The sequence below is a fragment of the Euprymna scolopes genome, chromosome 3, assembly GCF_053919585.1.
Source record: "Euprymna scolopes isolate OS-2025 chromosome 3, ASM5391958v1, whole genome shotgun sequence".
Lineage (NCBI taxonomy): Eukaryota > Metazoa > Mollusca > Cephalopoda > Sepiida > Sepiolidae > Euprymna > Euprymna scolopes.
Window position 1 is genome coordinate 26,652,575 of NC_136484.1, and position 24,644 is coordinate 26,677,218.

The 24,644-nt window shown below is 35.6% G+C and overlaps 1 protein-coding gene across 1 annotated transcript in view; it reads left to right on the forward strand.

Moving 5' to 3' along the window:
• Positions 1 to 846: 846 nt before the first annotated feature.
• Positions 847 to 24,644, forward strand: part of LOC145254268 (protein THEM6-like) — a 59,134-nt gene continuing 35,336 nt past the window's right edge. The window contains exon 1 of the mRNA XM_080113010.1: positions 847 to 1,352. Coding sequence (XP_079969136.1) covers positions 1,199 to 1,352 — 154 coding nt within the window. The 5' untranslated portion in view covers positions 847 to 1,198. The remainder of the gene's footprint in view (positions 1,353 to 24,644) is intronic.

Genomic DNA, 24,644 nt, shown 5'->3' on the forward strand with positions numbered 1-24,644 from the left:
TGTCTTTTCTTCTTCTTCTTTTTTTTTTTAGATTGAGGATTGATTATTCGTATTGTTTAGATTAATATGAAAATTACACTCAAGACGAAAACAGTAGTCCAAAGAATCCAATTGATTATTGCCAATGAATTATTAAATTGAAGCAAATCGTTTTTGTTTTTAAATCTCTATAAAATTATAATGACTTTCTATTCGGCAGTTTACAGGCTTCCAAATTCCTTTCAAATTTCGAAGGGTCATATGATTCATATATTCATTTTTATTTTATTCTATATTATTAACTATTTCAAAAATTTTAAGACTGGCTTGTTTTTTTAATAAATCGAAATGCATTCTGTTAGATTTAATTTTGAAATTAATTTTTTAATAGGACTTTTAAAAATTGTTTCATTTTACCCTTGTACATTTTTTAAACATTTCATTAAATCTGAGTGTAACAGTAAATAAATAAAATAGTGCCGAAGTCCCGTAGGAACGAGAAACACACACACACACACACACACACACACACACAGAAAATTTACGTCATCATGATGCGGTGCGAATGGAAAAAGTATCCGTTAAATTTTATTCCTTTTTTTTTTTTTTTTCCTCAATAGCCAAACATTTTAGGTAGAGAGATACATTTAATATGATGACGTGAATGATTATATAACTTGTTTTCTGAAAGGTAAAAAGCATTTTACATGAAGTTAGTTAATTACAGAGATTATATGTATTTCTTTTTGTGGTAATTAAAAGCTATCGGGTTTGTGTGTTGTGTCTCATGAGTTAACCTACAATCTGACATTTTTATTCGTTGTTTGCCTTTCGTCTCCTCCTACCACTTTTGCCCTTCCGCATCCCACCACCATTTCATTCATTCACAAAATCTTACCTTACGCGCCGCCGCGAACGAATTGAAAAATTTCGCGTCGACTTTATTATTATTTTCCTATGGACATGATAACAAAATTTATTTATCCATTGGTTGTGGATTGCCATTTTTACTATTGCTTTGAAAAGGGAAAAGGACAAGTTCTTTAAAAGAAAAGAAGCGACTCTTTATTTCTGTGTTTTTCTTTATCGGATGTATTTCCTTGTCCGTAACAGCAACAGGGAGGGGCAAAAAACACGCTACCGGCTCTCTTCCTTGCGTTGAATCATTTTCAATCACATTGCCCGATTCTCACCTCCAAATCCCACCTTTACCGTAAACATGTTGGCCATTCTCTCTGGTTCAGCCCTTTTATTGGGTTATATGTTGTTTGATGTCCACTATTTTATCCGAACCATCGTCGTCGTAACTTATTGTACACTCCGGACCAAATTATTAGGAAAGCGGGACTTGATGGAAGAAGATGGTTATTTGGGTAAGTAATAATAAAAAAAAAAAATAAAAAAAAAATCTGGAGACTGGTATTTATACAGAGAAGGTAACATGCTGAAATAATAACGTTATTATCTAGAAACCTGTTCTTAACATGGGAGGGAAGGTGTTTTGTAACTATTCTGTACTTTCACCTAACAATTAAATGAACAAAAGATACCGTAAAACTTTATTTTAACTTGAAAATACTCTCAAAATAAACCGCATGCCATCTTCTTTGCCTAAATACCTAGAGACGAAAATAATAACAATTTTTTTTTTTTTTTTTTTTTTTTTTTGCGGACCTGAACGAAATCATCCCCTCCCTATAATAACCATTATTCTGCAGTTGGTATTTTTTTATGACCTAATCCAGCGTAGTATAAACACTCCCAACCTCCCCCATGTTAAGAACGGCTTTCGGAATATATACCCCTAACCTCGGAAATTATACTACATACTAAGATATACTATAAAAATTATAGGGGAGGGTCATTCTTGTTCAGGCCCCTCCCCACACACACTTTTTTTTTTTTTTTTTTTTTTTTTAAATTATTTCCAGCATTTCGGAGGAAGGATCAATTTCGCTAGCGTTCTTGTCCTTCATAAATCGGGTTTGTATTACTGACCGCATGCCATCTTCTTTGCCTAAATACCTAGAGACGAAAATAATAACAATTTTTTTTTTTTTTTTTGCGGACCTGAACGAAATCATCCCCTCCCTATAATAACCATTATTCTGCAGTTGGTATTTTTTTATGACCTAATCCAGCGTAGTATAAACACTCCCAACCTCCCCCATGTTAAGAACGGCTTTCGGAATATATACCCCTAACCTCGGAAATTATACTACATACTAAGATATACTATAAAAATTATAGGGGAGGGTCATTCTTGTTCAGGCCCCTCCCCACACACACTTTTTTTTTTTTTTTTTTTTTTTTTTTAAATTATTTCCAGCATTTCGGAGGAAGGATCAATTTCGCTAGCGTTCTTGTCCTTCATAAATCGGGTTTGTATTACTGTACACATTCAAAAAAGTTGTCAAAAAACAAATATATAACAAATGTTATCAAAGGCAAGATAAGTTACTTTTCTACCAAACTGGATATAATTTTCGTGTTTTTATTCAATGTAACATGTTTATTCAGCTCGAAAAGCATACAGTGTTTACCGATTTAATGGAAAATTCAAAATGGCGCCCGACTCTCTCTTTAACACGGTAAGTTCGGGAAAAGGTGTTATAAATAATAAACTAGACAAAATACTGTTAGAAATTCACTCAATATATGTTACCGTGACATAAGTTGACATATATTCGGTGTTTTTTTAATAGTATTTTGTCTAGTTTATTATTTATCTTTTCACAAACTTACCGTGTTAAAGAGAGAGTCGAGCGCCATTTTGAATTTTCCAATACATCGGTAAACACTGCATGTTTTTCGAGCTGAATAAACATGTTACAATACATTGAATAAAAACACAAAAAATATATCCAATTTGGTAGAAAAGTAACTTATCTTGCCTTTGATAACAATTATTTGTTATATATTTGTTTTTTGACAACTTTTTCGAATCTGTGTAGTGAGTGTGTACAGTAATACAAACTCCACTTTAATATGAAAGATCGTAAAGCTTGAATTGAAGGTGAAAAATACTATTTAAAAAACAAACAAAAATAACGCGGGAGCAAAAGTGCGTAAGCATCTAAATAACAAACCGAAAAAATGGTAAAGAAACAAATATTTAACAAATTCATGTTACCAAAGTTACTTTTCTAATTACCTGGACAAGTTTTTTTTTTTTTTTTTTTTTTTTTTTAACTTATTTTGAAAGCGTTTCTTGTTTCTGTTTTTCTTTTTTTTAATTTATTTTTTATTATTAGTTTAAAACACAAGTAGTGTCGAGTTGCTAAATTAAAACAAGAACCGTGATATTTATTGGCTGGAGTTCTATCAGTATTGTTTCATTTTCGAGTTTTGAGCGATCATCGAATCTGCCCAGATGACCGTGACCGTCTCATATCAGTTCTAACTTGATACTTGTATAGTAAACTTTAAAAAAAAAAATGGTTTAGATTCGAAAAATTGATCTAAAAAAATTCAAATCTATAAAAAGTGAGATCCTCTGTGTATATTTCCCTACCAAATTGCAAATTTCTCTGTCAATTTTCAGTCTACAGACTTGAGATTTGGGGAAATTTTTTAATCTGTTTTCGGCCAGAAATTTGACGGTCAAGGGGTCAAAGTTCAACGATTTGGCCTTTGAAAACTCTATCATACTCCTCCGCCAATTTTGGGTCTAAACACTTGAAATTTTAGATGTAGATTCCTTGAACATGGATCAAACTTTTTAACTTGATTTGAGCCCAAAACAAATGTTAAGGGGGCAATACAATAATGTTTTGGTTTTCAAATGGTGCTCGCTCAGTTTAAATAATTATGAATGTCATTTTCATTTTCTGCTTTTAATAATAATGTCTTTTTTATTTTCTGTTTTTAATAAAAAAATTTGTTTCATGAAAAGTTTTCCCGTTTGCATGAATTTTATGTTCTCTTTCACTTTCTTTATTTACTTTTTTTCATAGTTCTTTCCGGGAGTTTAATTTTTTTTTGTTATTTATTTCCTACTTAGGCCATAGTTTAAAATACTGATTTCTTCCTCTGATTCTAATCGACAGGTGCTCGAAATAAAATGTCGTTTCCATTTTCGGCGATAAACTGTAGGAGTACCAAACAAGCCCCCTTTTCACGGCGTGGTTCTGGTTTTGTTTGAGAATTATTTCTAATTTCTTTTCTCATTGTCGTCGTGATGTTGGTTTAATAGTTTGGGATGGTCAATACTTGGCACTGCTTTTAAAAAAGCACGTTTTCTTCTATATCGGAATTTTATTTTATTTTATTTTGGTCAATGTCAAGATTCTTTCCAACTCCCAAAAGTCCTTTACAATTGACGACTTTTACAGGTATTCGGGGTGCGGAAAGCGAATATAATATTTAAAAGCGAAGAGAAATAGTTTTCATGATATGAAGAAATTACTTTTTTCAAAAAGTAGGATCACTTTTCTATATAAATTTAACGTAAAATGAGCATGAGTGCCAAGTTTTCTTTAAGGAACAGTTAAGTGTGTGTCTGGTTAGAGAAATGACACGATTGAATATGATTTTAAAAGACATCCAGTGGATGAGGCCCCATTTGAGGGCAGTGGGGAATGTGGAGTTGCTCTTTAGTTACCATTGCTCTCTGGTTCACTTTGATCCAGCGTGGTAATATCTATTAGGGCATCTGGTGCTACCAGATCAGGCTGTCTGAAGATACTGGCTTCCTGACCAAAAATGCATCAAACATTACAGGCGACTGGAGACAGCCTGCGAATTTAATATTCTTTTAACACTTCTTCGTTTGAAGGAAGCCAGTTGAACCCGCTTAGAGTGAATGTAGTAGTTGGACAAAATAGAATAAAGGTTGGGATATAAACCTGTAAAAAGTGAAAAATTATGCTTTTTTTTTTTTAATTTTTTTATTAGTATGCTGGTTTCGTATTTCGTTTTACTATTAGCTTCCGCTTTTGCATAAAACTCTATTTGGCCCTCCATTTTGTTTCTTGGTCAGGACATTACTGCTTTTTTTTAGCATCAACATGTTAAACAGTTTAGAAGGCACACACACACACACACACACACACACACACACACACACACACAAAACTCTTTTTTGTTTTATGATGACTACATTTGATTAAATAAATTAAACATTTATGGTATTATTCAATTATTTTGCCCCCTTCCTCCCCGTCCAGCTCATTAAGATGTGACACCTGGTGTCAGTTTAATATAAATATAACTGTTTTTCAACTGTTAGGGTCATAAAAATAAGAGCCGGTCTCTTCACTTTTACTTTTGGGAGGTCCGGGTTTTAAAATGATACTACACATTGATCTTGACTTGCAAAGTGAAAACAAGGATAAGTTAAATATCTGAATTGCTTTGTGTGGTTTATGTGGCATCGTTTTGTTATGAATAAGTGTTAAAACGAGCTTTATAAAATTAAAAAGAAAAAATAAATTAAAACAATATTTTTTAGTACCCTTATCGTAGTTTCTCAGAATTTTTTTTTTTTTTTTTTTTTTTTTTTTAGGCAGAGCATTACATCTAAACTGCCTAAAAATTTCCATAAAAAGGAATAAAAAAAAAAATTAAATATTTTAGAATATGGGATCACTTTCCTATGAGTACACCATTTCATGGCCAATTAGCAGCAAATGGAGATGTGTAACCAATTGATTTTTGTTATTTTAAAAGTCTTTTTTCAAAAGTCTGTTTAAACAAATTTCTAAATTGAACCGGTTTTTATATTTAGGAACAGTTCATCCTACCAGGCTTGTTTCATTTTTAGGAGGAGAGATAGATTTATTGCCTATTGTCTGAGGCGACTTTATGAAGGAATGTCGACAGATTTTAATATGGTTATTTTTATATCCATTTAAGTGCTTCCCTCTTTTTTGGGGAGTAGCTGGATTTCGACTTGTGTTACATCATGCATCTCTAAGAATGTGAGTGAATTCATATTAAACGTTTATTTTAATTTTACTTTACAGTATGCTGTAGTGATATTGAGATGCGACTCAGATGAATGCTACTCTTTCTTTTTCTGCTTCGTTGCGATTTGCTCTACTCGTCAATTTTAAAAGCAAGTTAGTTTTCACAAGAACATGTTAACTCAAAGTATTTCAAACAATGACAATCGTTTTAAACTCAAAACGTAATAATCCTGTGTCAAATTAACCAAACCTATAAGAACAGTGGCCAAATGAGATTTCTTTATAATTATGGAACTGCACCGACAGACCCAAGAATGTCTTCAATGACTTGCATACGAGTCTTTATCAGCTCACTCACATTTATACATACACTATCAAAAATAAGGTAAACCAACACACATACACAGTGCTAAGCTGCCAAATATTCGCGTATATTACTTATATCCGCATATTATTTACATTATGAACATAATGCCTACTGGAACTTTTGGCCAAAATCAAAGTATAGTATCTGTTCGAGCAGATGCAGCAATCAAATATCATTGTCCTTGTGGCAATGAGCTCCTGGTCCATGTAGGGGCAACCCTATATACCAAGAGGCTCTCACTATTCAGCTCCCATTTCCCACCTCTTGGGAGCTGGTCCCCTTTTCCCTCCCCTTCCCCCCTCTCCACATTAAAAAACGGCCTCATGCCTAATTTGCTCTCGTGGGGAAGCAAATTAATACAGCCTACTGGAACTTGAATGCCTACTAGACACTGTCCTCGCATGTCTAGTGTCGTCTCTCTGTACACGAGTTTGTGAAGAAACCTGGCATGAGGATACATTTCCCTACAAGTAAACACTGACTAAATATTTGAAATCATATATTATTCACAGCATAAATAAGATCTCCTCTGGCTAACACAGTAGTTTATATGAAAAATGGTGAACCTTGTCAAAATGTCTATAGTAACAGGACTAAGCTGATTACTCCACCAGACTAGATGAATTCTTGTCCTGGAATCGAGTAAGACCAAGAGATCACGAGAAAGGCATACTATAACATATTCAACTGGCCAATCCCAGAGAGGAAAAGTAATGTTTGTAACTTGTTTATTAACTCAACATTTGAGATGTAAATGAGATTTAATGCAATATTTGAATATCCATCCCATACAGAGATTAAGTGTTAGATCCTAGGAAGGGACCCCTTGATTTTTTGAGAACTTCAACTGAAGTAAAATGAAACGAAAAACCTCTGAATAACTTTTCTATTCTTGTAAATTTTAGATATAAAAATGTTTTGTTATAAAATTTTGTTTTTTCTCAATTTTTCCTTTACAAAATACTGTTAGTACTTGCTAACGGGTGACCGTAATATTCTTCAATGTTTCATCTTTCTCATTTTTCTGGTCACCATGGCGACTGGGGTTGACTCTTATGGGAGTGCTCCTAACTCGAGCTGAGATGGAGATTTACTGGAAAAGCCACTTGTTTAGAAAGCTGTTCATGCTACAGTCGACTTGCACCAAAAAAAAAAAACAAACAGAATGCTGTAATTAATTTTTAGACAGGATTTCTTACATGAAAAAATGTCTAATATTCCTCAAGGTTTCATCTATTTCCATTTTCATTTGCTTCCTTTACTAAAACATAACTTTTATAAACAATTTATATTAATTGGCAGTGTGGTTCTTAGCAAAACCCAAAAACGCTATTGTCATTCAAAATGGCCCTACCAACGTCAGAGACCGCATCACAATGCTAACACTGGCAGGTTATCCTCAAGTGGCTTTTGGCCTAGTGGTGACCCATTAGTATAAAAATAAAATTAAAAAATAGAGGATAAATACTTTTCCTTGAACTTCTTTTAATGTATCTTTCCTACATCAGATATGTGTGTTGCACGTTGCCATAGTGATACTCCATGAAACTCGTTTACGTTGGTTTCAATGTGCCATTGCTTGAGTTTATCTTTGACTGAGTGGTTTTAAGTTTTCCTCTGCCTTTCTTTTCCCCTATTACTTTCACTTGACATGTGTGTACCTCAGTTTATCTATTAAGAGCTTGGTTCATGTTCATACTAGCCAGAAAATAGTGATTCTTCCCCCTTTGTCAGAAACATCACTCACTGGGAAGTGAAAGTTATGAGTCTTAAAGTAAACCCAAACTTTCACAAAAAGCACTCGCCTAGCTACAATCACTATCAAAAATTTCCCCCATTCTCTATTTGTGCCTAAATTTAAACGCAAGTTCCATGAACACAGCTTCTTTCTTAGAATTGCCCGGCTGTGGAATTCTGTTCCACTAGCCTGTTTTCAAACTGACTACAACATGGTCGTCTTCAAGTCCAATGTAAACAAATTCTTGTTGGGGTGTCCCTTTAAATAGTCAATTTCTACCAAACTTCCATCACTGTACATGCATAAACCATTATCCTTGAGTAGTCTTTGAGCCTTGATAAGTGCTGACTTCCCTGTAAAAAATCAAAAATACACAAAAACATCATAGCGCTGCCGTTCTTTTCCATTTGTAGAAAGGTAGAATTAGTAGGAGCCCAGCAGTCATTCGCATGTACATGGTGCTAAAGACAAAACTGTTGTAAACTCAACCACAACTTTGTCTATAGTGGCGTGGTACATGCATGAGAATGATGCAACACTACAAATACGTTTAAAAGCAAGAACAAGTTAATCATAAAATTACATATTTCCACCTAACATCATAAGGAACGGCCAAAATTAGATTTTGGCCTTACTTCACCATATTGTATGAAGTAGAAACCTTGATAACTCAAAAACTATCTGACCAGATTAAAAATTTGCATGATGGTTATATTAAATATTATGATTCCTGGGCAGCGCCTGATTACTTGTGAGAGTGAATGAAACAAAATATAATATTACAATATGTTCAATGTTATTGAAATCTGAAATATTTTCAATAGCAGATTTTAGAGTCGCAATCAAAATATTTACTGAGTCAAATATTTTTTAAGCCAGTTAAATATTTATATAATGAGACTTGGAATTTTAGTTTAGCAAAACAATAATACTAGAGTTACCATAAATAATTACATTTACATAACCAAAAAAGAGTGACCAAATTTAGTTAACAATGACAAGGATGACCTGAGATGAAAGGCTTATGTAGGATATAACAAAGAAACGATTATATTATATAGACATAAAACATCAGCGGGGTGAAAGTTAGTCAAGAGAGTCAGTCGATTTTACCAGGGATTGAACTCAGAATCGGTCAATATATTTTTAGGTCCACTGAAGTGCATTCAGGCATATATATATATAGCAGGATGTAGAATCCAGAGAGAACATTTGATAACTCCGAGGGAAGGTGGAAATAAAGTTGTATGTAGAATATAACCTTGTATTTTGCATTCCCTTTGGAGGGAAGAATTTTCATTCACAGCATGTTATGGGACTTTAAATCAAAGACAACTGCTGGGGAAATGAAACCAGATAAAACTAGGGTTAGTTGTCTGGTATTGAAGAGCCATAATGTATAAGTACACATCACCATATTACTATTTTTTATGTTTGTACATGTGTTTGTAAACTAATTATCAGATTGACAAGAAAGTTTTTGTGGTTTTTAACTTTTAAATTCAGATGAACATGTCTTGAGTCAAACAAAAATTTATTGATCGAAATAAGCATCATCAGAATCAATACACTTTTACCAACGCAAAACAAGGGTATTTTTGCCAATAGCATAAAAATCTTATGTTCTGGTGGCGATGAAGTCACTGAAGGCGTTTTTGATATCGCTTAGGTTTTTGAAGCATTTCTCACGGAGAAAGTTGTAAAGATGCTTGAGAAAGTGGTAGTTGGTAGGTGAGATACAGTCGACTTAATTGGTGGGTCAAGCGAACATTTACCTATTTATACCTATAATGTAAGTGGTTATGCTTCTTTTTTTTTTTTTTTTTTTTGTTCTTCGAGTCCATTTTTGACATCAAATAAGGTATTATACCATCGTAGGATGTTGGAAAGCTGATATTCAACATAAAAATCATTCTTTTTAAGTCTCCATGGACAAAAACAAATTTTGTTGCAGACAAAATTTAGACATTTATGGATAAACTTTAAATGTCTGTATCTTTTAAAACTATTCAAGCTAAGAAGACAGATGAGACCTCTATTTGATACTGCATAAAACAAGCTTTTCAAATATTCAGTTAGAATGAGAAAATACACTACTAGAAGATTACACAATGAAAAAAACTAATTCAATGTATCAGATAACTGGTCATGCATCATCATCATCAAAAAGCACAACAAAGACTCATATTCACTTTTGCAACCATGAATTGCAGTTTTAAGCTGCTCGTAACTTCTAATGCTATGACCTAATGTCTTCATAACAATGGGATCACTCTTGTCCTAGAGTCTGTTAATATAATCTGATAAATTGTCAAATTGGTTTGTCTTTCGAAACTTATTTATCTGATACTGACATAGGAACTTGTTATTTGCCTCAATGCCAGATTCTGTATAGTTGAGCAGACTAATGTTACCATTTTCTGCAATTGACTCAGCAGTGCCCTGAACAACATGAGCACTTGGAGTGATATCAATCCATGGAATTGAATAGACATGGAGATATGTAACGTGACAAAATTCTTTTGAAGTCGTCAATTTTCACTTTTCTATTCGAGGTAATGATGGTTAAAATGACAGTCATGTGCAGTACAATCTTGGCTCTTAATTCACTGCTATCGATTCTTTGGGTGAGCGGTTTTGGGTTGGATCTCGTTGAGGTTGTGAAATGCGGGAAACTGAAGTGATGCGAACAATTGCGCCAACGTAAGTTGCAAGCACTGCAAGTAATCGTACTTCACACTACTGTACGAAGTTGCAAGTTTTTGTACACTTGGCCTCCGCTCCTTCTTAAATTTCAACAGTTTGTCGTACGATGGAAGAACATCAGCTCCAGCATCTTTCAGGAGTAAACGAATGTCTGCGTTAATCCGTTTGGTCATTTTGCCACTCTCGTAGATGGTACATGCAACCAATAATGAAACATGTTGGTCTGGGATGGACTCCTTTTGTAGGATAGAGTATACCACTTTAGCAACCTCTTTGTTTTGAAGGTATTTGTTCTTCATACTGAAGGCAAACATTTTGGTAGGGAAGTGTTCTGTGCTTGAGCAGCAGCTTTGGTCAAATCTATATAGTCGCTCAGTCATCGGCGTTGTTGACGGTCACTGACTTCCTCCAAAGGACCCTTTGCCTTGTACATAGTTATGACGTTGGAGCACTATCTTCTCATCAAATGGCCTGGATAAACAGCACTGAATGATTCTTGTTTTGTTGCTGCTGAAAGTCTTTGAACATGACTTTGATGTCAGATAGAAGTTTATCACTAGGTGGGACCTCTAGCTTGGATGAGACCTGTTTCACAATTTCATCGAAGTCTGGCTCTTTGTTGAATCAAGATCTCTTGCAGTTCTTGAAAATCTCAATGAGAGCAATGTTCGTCATGCCATTTATTATGATTGTATATTGAAAAGTAAATAAAATGTGAGAAAAGAAAAAATGTGATATATTGAAAATGAGAAAAATGGAAATATTCAATTATAATGGATAAATTTGGAAAAAAATCCAGAATTTTTTCTGGTTTACGGTCAATATTTAACTGAAAATAGCTTGAAAAAGGGTAAAGATCAGGATTTTCCAGAAAACAGTGCAGTTTCATGGTTTTCTGGTGCCAGATTTGGATTCTGCACGCTAAAAAACATCGGAAAAGTGGTCTGAATGATGAAATTTGAGTAAGAATGACAAGAATTATCTGGATTTATTGTTTAAACGGTCATTGTGGGTTGTCCAAAATTATGAAAAAATGGGCAAGTTCAAATTTTTTCAGTATGTTAGAATTAAAATTGTTCCTGAGAGTGAATTTTTTTTCACGCATTTGGATTATGATAGCTTCTATGTCTAGATTCTTATTTGTGAAGCATGAGAAATTTTATCTTGGGGCTTTTTTACAATCTCTCGTTAAAATATACCGGCCGGGGAAATTTTTGAAATTTTTATGGAAAAAAAATGCTCATTTTTATGGTAAATTTTGTGAAAAAAAAAAAAAAAAAAACAGGTCAAAAACTTGTTCATATGTTCCATTTTTTATAATGAAGTAAATTTAGGGAATCTGACATTATCTAAGGGGCTTATAGGACATATTTAGGCGTTTCTGGAAGAAATTTTGAGCAATTCTTCAGGTGCATCCAAATTTACTGCTTGTAAAATCACTGTAGTTGAAATTTCGCAAAAATTCGAAATTCACGAACTTCAAACAGACATATCTTGAGAAATAATTAAAGTTTGAGCCTATTTTCTGCAAACTCAGACTCTTAGCTGTTCAACTATATAGGTTTCATAATGATTTGAGGAAGTTGCTAAAAATCCATATGTCCACTTGCCAGCCCACTGTGTGAAAGGTTTGGAGAGTATGGTGGATGAGGCAGTTTCCTAGCCTAATTCATTAAACTTCTGCAGAGTTGGTTTAGTGATGTGCAGTCAGATAAAATTGGGCCTTTTCCTGGTGTTGTTGTCAAAGTTTTTAATGCATTTCATCTATTTGTTGACAGTACTTCTCTGCTGTAATGGTTTCACTGGCATTTAAAAAGCTACAATGTTGAACAAGGAACTACTACTGAACGCACAGTACAATGGTGATTTTAGAAATTTCTTGGCGGTGACGAGTCTTGAAGATGATGAGCATAGTGGTTGGCCATTGGATGTTGACAATTCTGGCTTTGGAAAGTGTCATGGAGCTTTGTCGGCATCTAACTATATTTAGTTAGTCTCGCCGGTTGTTGTAAAGAAGACACTTTTCATCACAAGTCACAACCCGGTCAAGAAACAGGCCCCCTTCTTGTTTCGTAAAAGAAGGGAAGATGACACTTTATAACTGTTATATTCCTAAATACTTAGGAAATAAAGACAAACGTGAGTTACACCGAGTGGTATGTGTAATGGGGTTTATTTATAATACAGAAACGTAAGGCTGCTCGCCTAAGGTAAATAGAAGTACATAGTAACAAGTATGGGGAAGAAAGTCTGATAATCAACACGTAAGACTATCCGTCTTACTGCGACTGCTTGTCTGCCGCTGTCTGCCAAACAGTCCAATATATATATACAGTTTGTAACCGGTGTATAGCCAGTTATGTTCCTTCACAACACCTCCCCCTGAAGCTGAAATCTTCCTGATTTTAGCTTAAATACCTCTTCCTTTTAGGGTCAGGGCTTAATCTCCTGGTAACTTTTCTCTTTCTTGCGCTTTTCCTTCTGGTCAGCGTTACCCGGGGTAAAGGTTTCTGTCCAGCCCGTATGGTCGGTTCAGGCGAAATATTCATTGTTTGCGGTACACACGCTGGTTTTGGTATATCAAAAATATCGCACAATGTTTCCATTGGTGTCTCTTCCACATTTGGAGACAGTCTGGGACGTATTTGATTTCTGTGTCTTTTGCAGACAAAACTTAATCCTTGGATGGTATAGACCATGCTCCCAATCCTTTTTTTGATAATACCTTCAACCCACTGATTTCGTCCATTTTGAAAATTTTTGAAATATACATTTTCACCTGGGGAGAAGCACTTGGTATTAAGGTTTTCTTTTTTGAAAACTTTCTTTTTCTCTGGTAGCAGCCTATCGAAGACAGATCTTATCTTTCTTGCAAACATTAGCTCAGCCGGGGAAGAATTGACATTATTATTAGGATTTGGTGTCACCCTGTAAATTGCTAAAAATGTTTGAATACATTGTTCGTCTGTGTCCGTAGTAAGATTTTTCTTAAGTGCCCTTTTAAACGTATCTACAAATTTTTCGGCCAACCCATTCGATCGTGGATGGTACACAGGTGTTGTCATATGTAGAATATTTAGTGAGTCACAGAATTCTTTGAATTCATGAGCAGTAAATGCTGTTCCATTATCGCTCACTAAGGTTTTTGGCACTCCAAAACGGCTAAAAATTTCATTAAGCGCACTCACAGTGTTTTTTGCTGTTGGATGTCTAAACTTAAATATTTCTGGCCATTTTGAAAAAGAATCTACAATAATCAAGTAAAAATAACCATTTATAGGTCCCGCATAATCAATATGCAGACGTGACCAGGGTAGGTCCGTCTTTGGCCATGGCGTCGTTTTTACTGGAGGATCTCGAGCTGCTAATTGACATCCTCTGCATGTCTTGACACATTTTTCAACTTCCTTGTCTATACCAGGCCAGTACACATATCCTCTCATAAGGGATTTCATTCTCGAAATGCCCGGATGACCTGTATGAAATTCCTTCAGAATTTTCCTCTGTAACGTTAGTGGAATTACGATCCTCTCACCATACATGAGCACATCTTCACAGATGGAAAAAGGCGTTGTTTGATCTACCTTTTTATTTTTTTTTATCCATCCCAATTGATTTTTCATTAAGAAAATGTCATTTACTGCCTCTTTTTTTATTTTTTCGAAAGTTACCGGAAGTTCACGTATCATATTACACATTGAACTTGTACATTCACTTTCGTCTTTAAGCGCAGCAATTACCGTTTCTTCGAAACTTTCGCTTCTTTTAGGGATCAACCGTGATAATGCATCTGCGTGTCCTAACTTTTTTGAGGATACATGTTCCATCTTAAACTGATAGTTTAAGAGGGTTACAGCCCATCGCTGTAATCGATTCGCAGTATGTGTGGGAATGCCTTTCTTTGATCCAAATATGGTAAGTAGGGGTTTATGGTCGGTTTGCAAAATAAAAGATCGTCCATGGAGAAATCGATTGTACTTTGTAATTCCAAATATTATCGACAGCGCCTCTTTTTCAATTTGGCTGTAATTTTTCTCCGCTGCAACCAACGTTCTTGAAGCATGGGCGATAGCTTTTGTCCTACCATCCTCATACTTGTGAAGTAATACAGCGCCAACACCGTAATCACTGGCGTCCGTTGCTAGTATTAGTTCCTTTTCTGGATTGAAATGTGCCAATGCTAAGTCTGACAGTAGACATCTTTTGATATTTTGGAAAGCAGATTCACATTCCTTATTCCAGTTCCATTTAACACCCTTTTTCAGTAACTCGTTAAGAGGAGCTCTTAAATTATGTATGTTAGGGATGTAAATTGCATAGTATTGAACTAATCCCAAAAACGATTTTAATTTTGTCACTGAATCTGGAGCAGGCATCTTTTCAATTGCTTCAGTCCTTTGTGGATCCGGTCTTCGACCCTCTTTGTCGATTATTTGACCTAGATATTTAATTTTTTTCATAAAAAAATCGCATTTTTCTGGGCTCAATTTAAAACCAAATTCCTGTATTCTTTTGAATACTTCTTTTACATGCTTCTTATGATCTTGCAAATTTTCACTTTTAATTAGGATATCGTCAAGGTAGGCCATTGAAAATTCCAACCCTGCCAGCATCGTGTCCATAATTTGCTGGAAAATAGCAGGAGCAACCTTTAATCCAAAAGGAAGCCTCTTTAGCTTAAAAATGCCCTTATGAGTATTTATGCCTAAGTATTTGGAGCATTCATCGCTGATCTTAATTTGCAAGTAAGCATCTGAGAGGTCTATCTTAGAAAAAATTTTTCCTCCGTTAAGCTTAGAGAACAGATCTTCTGCGGACGGAAGGGGATAATTATGGTCCAATAGACAGTCATTTAAACCCGTTGAAAAATCTCCACAGACCCTTATTCTGTTATTTTTTTTCTTTACATACACGGTTGGACTTGCCCAATCTGTGTGGTTAACTTTTTCAATGACTTCCAGTTGTTGAAGTCTATCCAACTCTTTTTCGATTGCGTCCATCGCTGAAAAAGGCACATTCCTTTTAGGTTTGAATACTGGAGTGGCATTTTTCTTTAATTCAAATTTTGCCTCTGTCTTAATACAGAGTCCTAGTCCTTCGGCAAAAACATTGGGAAATTCAGTTTTCAAATCCTTCAGGAAGTCTTCCCTTTGGTTTGCTTTTTCTGCAGTTAAAACGTTACAAAACGAATTTATGGGTTTCTCCCATAAATTAAATAGGACAATCCAATCTACCCCAAACAGGCATGTATTCTTTCCTGGTACGACGTACACTTTGGATTTATGAGTCTGGTTAGCGAATGTCACTTTGCATTTTAATTCTCCCTTGAACTCTAATCTTTTGCCGCACACACTTCTCGCCGTCTTTCTAGTTTTCGTTAATTCAGGTCGACCTATCCTTTTCCATATATCTTCATTTATAATACTAATATCTGCACCGCTATCCAGAAGCAATGTAACCAGATGTCCATTTATCCGAACATCAACATATTTCCGTCTTTCGCAGCTTTTTTCTTTATTCATGCGAAGCGTATTTACATTATCGGTCCCTTGTCTTTTCTTCTGGGCACAGTATGTTCCCTTGTGACCTCTGAGACCACATTCATAACATATTTTGTTCCTAAACCAGCAGGTCTTATTGTTGTGTCTTAAACTACCACAACATTTACACTTTAGCTTTGGGTCTTTGTATCCTTTAAGGATCCTGTGTTCTTGGAACCTGGACTTTCTTGTGGTCCCTTGCCTTTTTACTTGCTGCACCTTAAAAATATTTTTCTCTTCAATGCGAGTGTTGTCTTTCTTTATGTTAATCAGACGTTGACACTCTTCAGTGACTTTTTGCAATGTTATGTTAGGATCCGCCTCCATAATTGTTAGGATCCGTGAACGTATATCTTTGTCCCTTGGTGCTGTGAGACCTTGTACAAAGATTAAACATTTAAATTGGTCTGCGGAAATTTCATTCAATTTAAATGATTCGCATAAACAGTTCACAGTGCAAGCATATTCTAGATAGTCTTCAGCTTCTGCCTTCTGAATGTTCAAACATTTGTATCTAGAGTGAAATAGGCTATCCCTTTTATCAAATATTTTCGACAAGGTACTAATTGTTTCCTCGAACGAAACCTCCTCCGGTTTTTTTGGTAGAATTAGATTTGCATACTTGGTGTTTTCATCAGTACCCAGTTTTTGTAGTAGCAGGGTAACTTTTTCCTCATCGGTCCAGTCTAAACATCTTTTCGTAAAAATTGTTTCGTATCTTCTGTAGTATGCAGGGAAAGTAACACCAGTATCCGGGGAGTAACGAAATTCCGTTAGTGAATTTGAAATACCCTCGGCAGAGAAATTAGTCTTCTTCCCGGTCGACGTTAGAATTAGCTTTTCTAAATTCTTTTGCTGTGTCGACATTTGTCGTTGTAGTATGTTTGTTTGTTCTTGTTGTGCCTCTAAAGTTTTTTGTGTTCTTTCTAGTTGTTGTTGCAGCTGTTGCTGTAGCTGTTGTTGTTGAATTTGTTGTTGTTGTTGCGCTAAAAATTGTTGAGTCATTTTTGTCTGTTCCTGGATGCTAAGGGCTAGAGCCTTAGTTAACTCTGCTAATTGTTCCATGTTAGCTTCTAGTACAAAAATGTCTTTTCGAATTCTACACAATAATTCCAAAGAAAAATCGTAAATTTACGTATATCGTAAATTAGTAGCAATATGCAGACACAACACGTTTCAACAAAGTTCATCCATAGTAATTCAACAGGCTTTGTAAAATAATTCTTTGTTTTTTTTTGTTTTTTTTCAACAACGTAAGTTCATACACAAAATATTTCTTACTTCCCACGACAAATAGTTCCAATTATTTATATAAAGGCAATAACAAACAATTAATTTTCCAAAAAAAAAAAAAAAAATATATGGCTGCCGTTCCCACGTGGCATAAAATGGTACAATAGTCGTTGTATTTATATTTTTTCTTTCGAAACTCGTAATCCTTTAGTGTAGTTTCGAATTCAACTTGCGACCATTTTTTTTTTTTTTTTTTTTTTTTTTTTACTTGTCAAAATAAATATAAATTCCACTTTACCTTGAACATGTTTCTATAATTTCTTGTGAGTTCTTTACGAAGAAAAATCCGTACTTTTCGCTACTTTAGGTAGGAAAAATTTTTAAATTCATTGACGCACGTGGTCAAAAATCCTTGTGTAGTTTGTTTTTTTCGTAAAACAAAAAATCCTTGCATTGTACACAGTCCTTGGTACGGTAATTTATCTCTGTTAAGAGAAAGAACATCCTTTCGTCGCCATTGTTATATTCCTAAATACTTAGGAAATAAAGACAAACGTGAGTTACACCGAGTGGTATGTGTAATGGGGTTTATTTATAATACAGAAACGTAAGGCTGCTCGCCTAAGGTAAATAGAAGTACATAGTAACAAGTATGGGGAAGAAAGTCTGATAATCAACACGTAAGACTATCCGTCTTACTGCGACTGCTTGTCTGCCGCTGTCTGCCAAACAGTCTAATATATATATACAGTTTGTAACCGGTGTATAGCCAGTTATGTTCCTTCACAACAATAACAGTGTTTCTTTTGGTTGTTGTTCAATTCATGAGACACCTATTTATCAAGTTTTTTTGTCTTTCCAATCTCTCTCAAGTGGTTGGAAATCGTTGTATATGTTGCGTCTAATTCAGAAGCAAGTTTTTGAACATTTGTGTGTGGATTGGCTTCGACTAAAGCTCTTAATTGATTTTTGTCAACATCCGATGGCTAACCACTACATTCATCCTCTTCAAGACTCACATTGCCGCCACAAAATTTCTTAAACCACCATTGTGCTGCGTGTTCAGTAGTGGTTCCTGGGCCTAATGCTTCGTTGATATTGCGAGCTGTTTCAGCAACTTTTCAGCCTAGCTTGAATTGAAATAAGAAAATTGTGCGAATTTGCTTATTTTCCATCTTGTATTCAATGTTCTGAAAAGACATTGTTTTAAAACGATTGTAATTTAAATTTCTTCTCAACCTAATATGCACCCACACAGGAGACAAACAGTAAAGAGAACATATACTTACATTAAAAGAGACCTGCTTGGTGTCTCGTGACATGTTTACATGAATATCTTTTGTTTATACATCATTACACTAAATATGAACATTACGCAAACCATTCGACATCGTATACACACTAGACAACACAGTCCTCTATGCTATATACTTGTTATGTATACTGTTATATAATCACAACTTTGGATTATGCGTTTTAAAAAAGAAAAGTTTAAATGTTATTTTGAAGTCAAGGGAAAATATCTTTTTTTTTCTGTTTTACTAATTCATCTCCGTCCTGAAGAGAATGTAGAGAGAGAGAGAGAGAGAGTTTGTAGAGAGCAAAGAAGAGGGCAAATACATGCATAAGGAGAAAGAGAGGGTGAGAAGATAGCAGGAGAAAAGATTATAGCAAGAACATATGGAGGCAAGTTCTAAACCCTCTTTTACTCCTTGATGAGATTTGCTTACTGTGATCTTGAAGTACCCAAGCGCACCCAGTTGACCTTTTCATGTCTGTTTCTTACTGCCAAACACCCAACAAAGAAGGAAAAAAACAGAAGCAGAATGCAAAGGATGAGGAAGAAGAAAGAAAAAGAAAACTACTAACACCCGAAAGTATCCTGTACCTCTATAAGGCCACCATTCGCCCATGTATGGAGTATTGCTGCCACATCTGGGCTGGTGCATCTGCTACTAGTCTCTCGCTCCTTGACAAGGTTCAAAAGAGAGTCGCAAACCTGATAGGCCCTGAACTGGCATCTAAGCTTCAGCCTCTGTCCCATCGACGAAATGTTGCATCCCTCTGCCTTTTCTACAAGTATTTTAGTGGTGAATGCTCTGACGAACTGCAATCACTTGTGCCCCCACGACGCGAGCACCCTCGACAAACCCGACAGGCTACTAGATCCCACCCCCACACTGTAGAGGTCCCTAGATGTAAAAGATCTTTTTACTCCAATAGTTTCTTCCCCAGAACCGCAAGACTCTGGAATTCCATTCCAGGTCCCTGCTTCCCCAACAGTACTGACGTGCAGAAGTTCAAGTGTAACGTGAACCGACACCTTGCTGCCCAAATCCCTACATAGTACCCCAGTAGTTGTTGCCTCTGATAGTAGCCCCCTACACCAAAGTGGCAATTTGCCTTGTTTGGGGTGAAAATGTAATAATAAAAAAAAAAAAAAAAAAAAAAAAAAAGACGAACACATGTTGACAAGCAGTCACAGCGAGAGAACGATGACCCGAATGAGGGATACTTGTGAAACCTGGACTAGTATAGGACCCAGGAGGAACATGACAAATGATGTAAATTGAATACAGTTGCCATGAAATCAGAACAGTTAAAATCTCATATAAAAAACAACGAACTGTAAGTCTACCCTCTTTCTTTCTCTTATTCTCTCTTGTGCAACGAATTGATGTGTTTTTTTTTTCGTTTTGCCTTTGTTCATTTATCGATACAGTTTCTGCTTAGCATATTTAGATATTAACATAAGATTTCCCATCTCCACAATTCCTTTTCCGTTTTTTTTTCTCTCGGTTTTTAAATAAAATTTTTTTGAAATTGTGAATTTGTTCGTTTCTATTCTCTTTGTTACTGTGTAAAGGATCAGGCGTAAAAGTCAAGCCCAGAAGTTTGTCAAAACATGAAGCTTCTTCAAGATGAGAGCCATTCATTTCAATTGATGCCAGACGGGGATCAGAGCATTGATGATGGAAAGATAGAAATTTGGTTTTAGATGCATTAAAATTAACCTCTTTCCCCATTGCATCATGTGCTCAAGATCAGAGGAGAGAGAATCAGAGAACTTGGTCGTTTACGGCCTTTGAAGTGTTGCCATAGATGGTAGTGTCGTCATCATAAATGTCTACGAATGATCATAGAATGTGATTGATGTAGATCCGGAAGAGAGTTGGGCCCAGGATGGATCCCTGAGGAACTCCAGCATTACTTCTGTGAGCTTCAGATCTTTGCCCATCAACCTCTACTCTTGTGAACCTATCAGAGAGAAATTATATAATAATTGAAAAGATGTTTCCAGCTATATCGTAGCTGGAGATTTTGTGGAGTAGACCTTTATGCCACACCCCATCAAAAGCCTTTGATATGTCAAGGACAATTGCCTTAGAAAGCAAGCTTTCATCGAGAGATTCGCTAATCCTATGAGATATAACGATTAACACATCAGCTGTAGATCTAGCAGAATGGAAACCATATTGCATGTCACTGAGGAAGTTATTTTTGCTGAGATGGTTGACTACTCTCTAATCTACAGGTTCTAGCAACTTACTCATGATGCACAGGAGACTGATTGGTTTGTATGGAGAGGGAGATGAGTGATCACCTGAATTTTTAAATACGGGGCATACCAATGAGATTTTCCAGGGTGTTGGGAAGCAATTCTCCTTAAGATAGTGCTTAAATAGCTTTGTCAGTATGGGAACTAGTTCTGGTTGAAGCTTTTTGAGCACTTTAATAGGAATGCCGTCAGGGCCAGTTGCTTTACTGGAATCGAGTTTTTTTTTTTATTAGCTTGGCAACATCATGTACGGATATTTATATGTCGCATAGCATGTTTTCAAACATAGGAGGAAATACGGGGGAGGGGGGGTTAAAATGTTATGTTGTATATCGATAAAAAATGATATACGTCATAATCATGTTGACACCAGTTCTCATTAAATCACCAAAGTTAAGCAATGTTGAGTATGGTCAACACCAGATGGGTGACCATTTGAGAATATCAGGTGCTGTATGGTAGAGGACGTTGACATCTCCTTGCAAGAGCTGCAAAAACCTAATATCATTTCTCTTGTTGGGAATATACATGAGACTAGGAACCATGAGTGAATAAAAGATAACGAAATGGAGTTTCATTCTATATTCAAAAGCAACTTTATTTGTCATCTTCGTTAGTATTGTGTACACAAGAGGAACGGGTTAGGAGGTGGAAGTGTTTTTGTGTAAAGATAGATTTAATATATTGCCATTTTGTTGAGGAGAGAACAGCTCAGTCCACATGTGCCTGCAGCCAGCAGTCATCGAGACGAAGGAGGCTGGTTAAAGGAGAAAGAAAGAGCAAGGTCTTCAGTGTATTTACATGTTGTAGTGTGTGTGTATCAACGAGAGCAGTTCTGCAGCATGATAAAGAATGTTCGTTTGGATACCGCATGTGAAAACAAATGGGAGTTAGGTCGCCATGTTAGCTTGTTGTACTCCTGTTCAGCCTAGGGTCAAAGGCCCACGTGAAGTTTGCTGCTCAGGAGGGAAGAGGAGTAAGAGTTTCAGATTTTGCCCTTTATGTACTCGGTCATGTGATTGAGAGCTGGCTTGTGATTGGACAAGCCAGGGAGAAAATAGATTTCAAATCTTGAGCCGCGAGAATTAACTCCTGCCTATTATTGTAGCAAGTTTTGGCTGCTATAAAGGTTTACATAGTTTTCCAATTCATACACATCTTTGGGTTTTTTTTTTTTTTTTTTTTTTTCCATCCTTATGTAAAGAGAAAAATTAGAAATATGAATTATGTAAAGTTTTTTTTTTTCCTCCTCTTTTGCCAGGAGAGTGGCTGCAAGAACCTGTGGCATAAAAGATAGAAAAAACATCACTTTAAATGAACACCATGCACGAAGACTGGAGATCAGATCAAAATTAAATATAATAATTATGAGCTACAGTGAAGACCACCCCGCCTCCAAAAAAAAATGTAACCAATAACTATTCATCTCTCCTAACCATAACTAAGTAACTAGGTTTACTTTCAGCATCCTTGTTACTCTTGCTTCCCTTATTTTGTTCTTTAGTCCTCATGTTCCATGAGTGATATTTCTGACAAAGAGGGAAGAATTGCTGTTTTCTAGGTCAGAATCTATTCCATCTAATACTTATCGTTGAACAGTTTCTGACCTTGAAGTGTTTTTTATTATTTTATCTTTTTACAACAAGTGGTTTCATGCCTTGTCTGGAGCAATTTCCATAAAAACAAAACATAAAACTAAAAAATTCAGACAAGATGTTTTATCTTTTCACATTTTGGCCAATGTAGTCTCCGATCTTTTCCAGATGCATCTTTTTGAATTTTAAATCTTTTTGTTGAACTTGGAACTTGTACAGAATTTCAAAGTGAACCCTTTATTTAATCCACTGGGATAGATTATCCTCATTTTTTTAGCCATGAGTGGGTAGAAGAATCCGGAATATTGTGAAAATAACAACCAAGATTAAAATAGTCATCCAAAAATTACAAATTATTAAAATTTAACATTTCACACATACAAGAGAAAATAATTGTAAAGTTCAAAAAACAAACAAATTACCAAAAAAAAAAAAAAAAATTTATCAAATAGAATTCTCCTAACAAAAGAGGAGAAAAATGGTCATAAGAATTATTTTTTTTAGATTGTGTTATCATCCGGTATTAAATTTTATATAATAAGTCATATTGCTAATTTTTGTTTTTATATAAGAACTAGCGGGGGTACCTGGTGTTGCCCGGGTCTGTTGAGCTTGTGTAGTAAGGACCCCCATTCAAAAAAAAAATGTGGTCGTAGAGGTGGGTGGGTGGGGGGTCAAAATAGCAATGTTGAGATAAAAAAAAGTGTAACGTCTTAGCCGATGCGTCCATTGTGAAACCAGAAATCGAGTGTTGAAATTAAGCGTAATCAATCCAACGGAGACGATGATTTGCAAAAATATCAACAAAAAAAGCTACCCCTCCTTGTAAAAAATGGACAACTTCAGGGTGAAGGAATTAATGTTTTGGGCCAATTTTTCTATATTTGTCGTCCAAGACGTCAAGCTTAAAAACAATACCAATCTCATCATGATCCGTCGCATGTGTTGAAAGTTTTTGGCAGACATACAAACTTACATACACATAAACAGACGTTTGAGATTTGTATAATAAACTAGTCTGGGTGCCTGGCGTTGCCTGGGTATTTGGAGGTGTGTGTTGAGCAAAAAAAAAAAAAAAAGTGGTAATAGGCAGACAGGCTTGAAGCACGAACGAGGAAAAGAATGTGAAAAAAAAATGACGTCTTTGCCATTGCGTCCATCACCAAACTGGAAATGGCAAAGGTTTAAATTAAGGTTAGTCAATCGAAAAAAGGGGATAACTTTTGAAAATATCGTCGAAAGAACCGCCTCCCTGTAGAAAAGTGCCCAGTTGAGAGTGAAGGAATTAAAGTTTTTAGCCAATTTTTCGATATTTGTCATCCGAAGGGTGGAGCTTCAAAACGATACCAATCTCATGAAAATCCATTGCCTATGTCAAAAGTTTTAGGCAGACATACCAACATACATACATTTAAACAGACAGGTGAGATTTCTATTATAGACAGGGGGGGGGTACCTGGCGTTGCCCGGGTGTTTGGAGGTAAAAAAAAGTTTTAGTAGGAAGGTGGGATTGAACCCCGAAGCCTTGACACAAAGGTGGAAACGAAAGGGAAAAAAAGCCAGACGCCTAACCATCCCGGCCATGATGGAAAGGAATTGATAAGGGCGTTATGTGAAGGTTTATAAAGCAAAATAAACAGGTGCAAGGAAGTGGCGTGTTATCTGACCTAGTTTTGCGCTGCAAACCATATCATTCGCTTTTCAAGGCGCGGTAAGCTGGTAAAAGTCGGGCAAATTAAATACACACGCAACCCCCGTTCATAACTCTTAGATATTATCATTTAGACGTGATATAAAAAGTTTACAGAAGGAATGAACCGACCGATCGCTTCTCGAAAAAAAAGCCTTTCGCGGACATACACAAAAAGCGAACATACATACATACACACACACATTTTGCCTTTTATATATATAGATGGAAAAAAGCAGATATGTATGAATTGAAAAAGAGTCTAACCTTAATAGACCCCGCATGATCAACCAAGCACCAACCTCTGTTCCTTCATCAGTGTTGCATC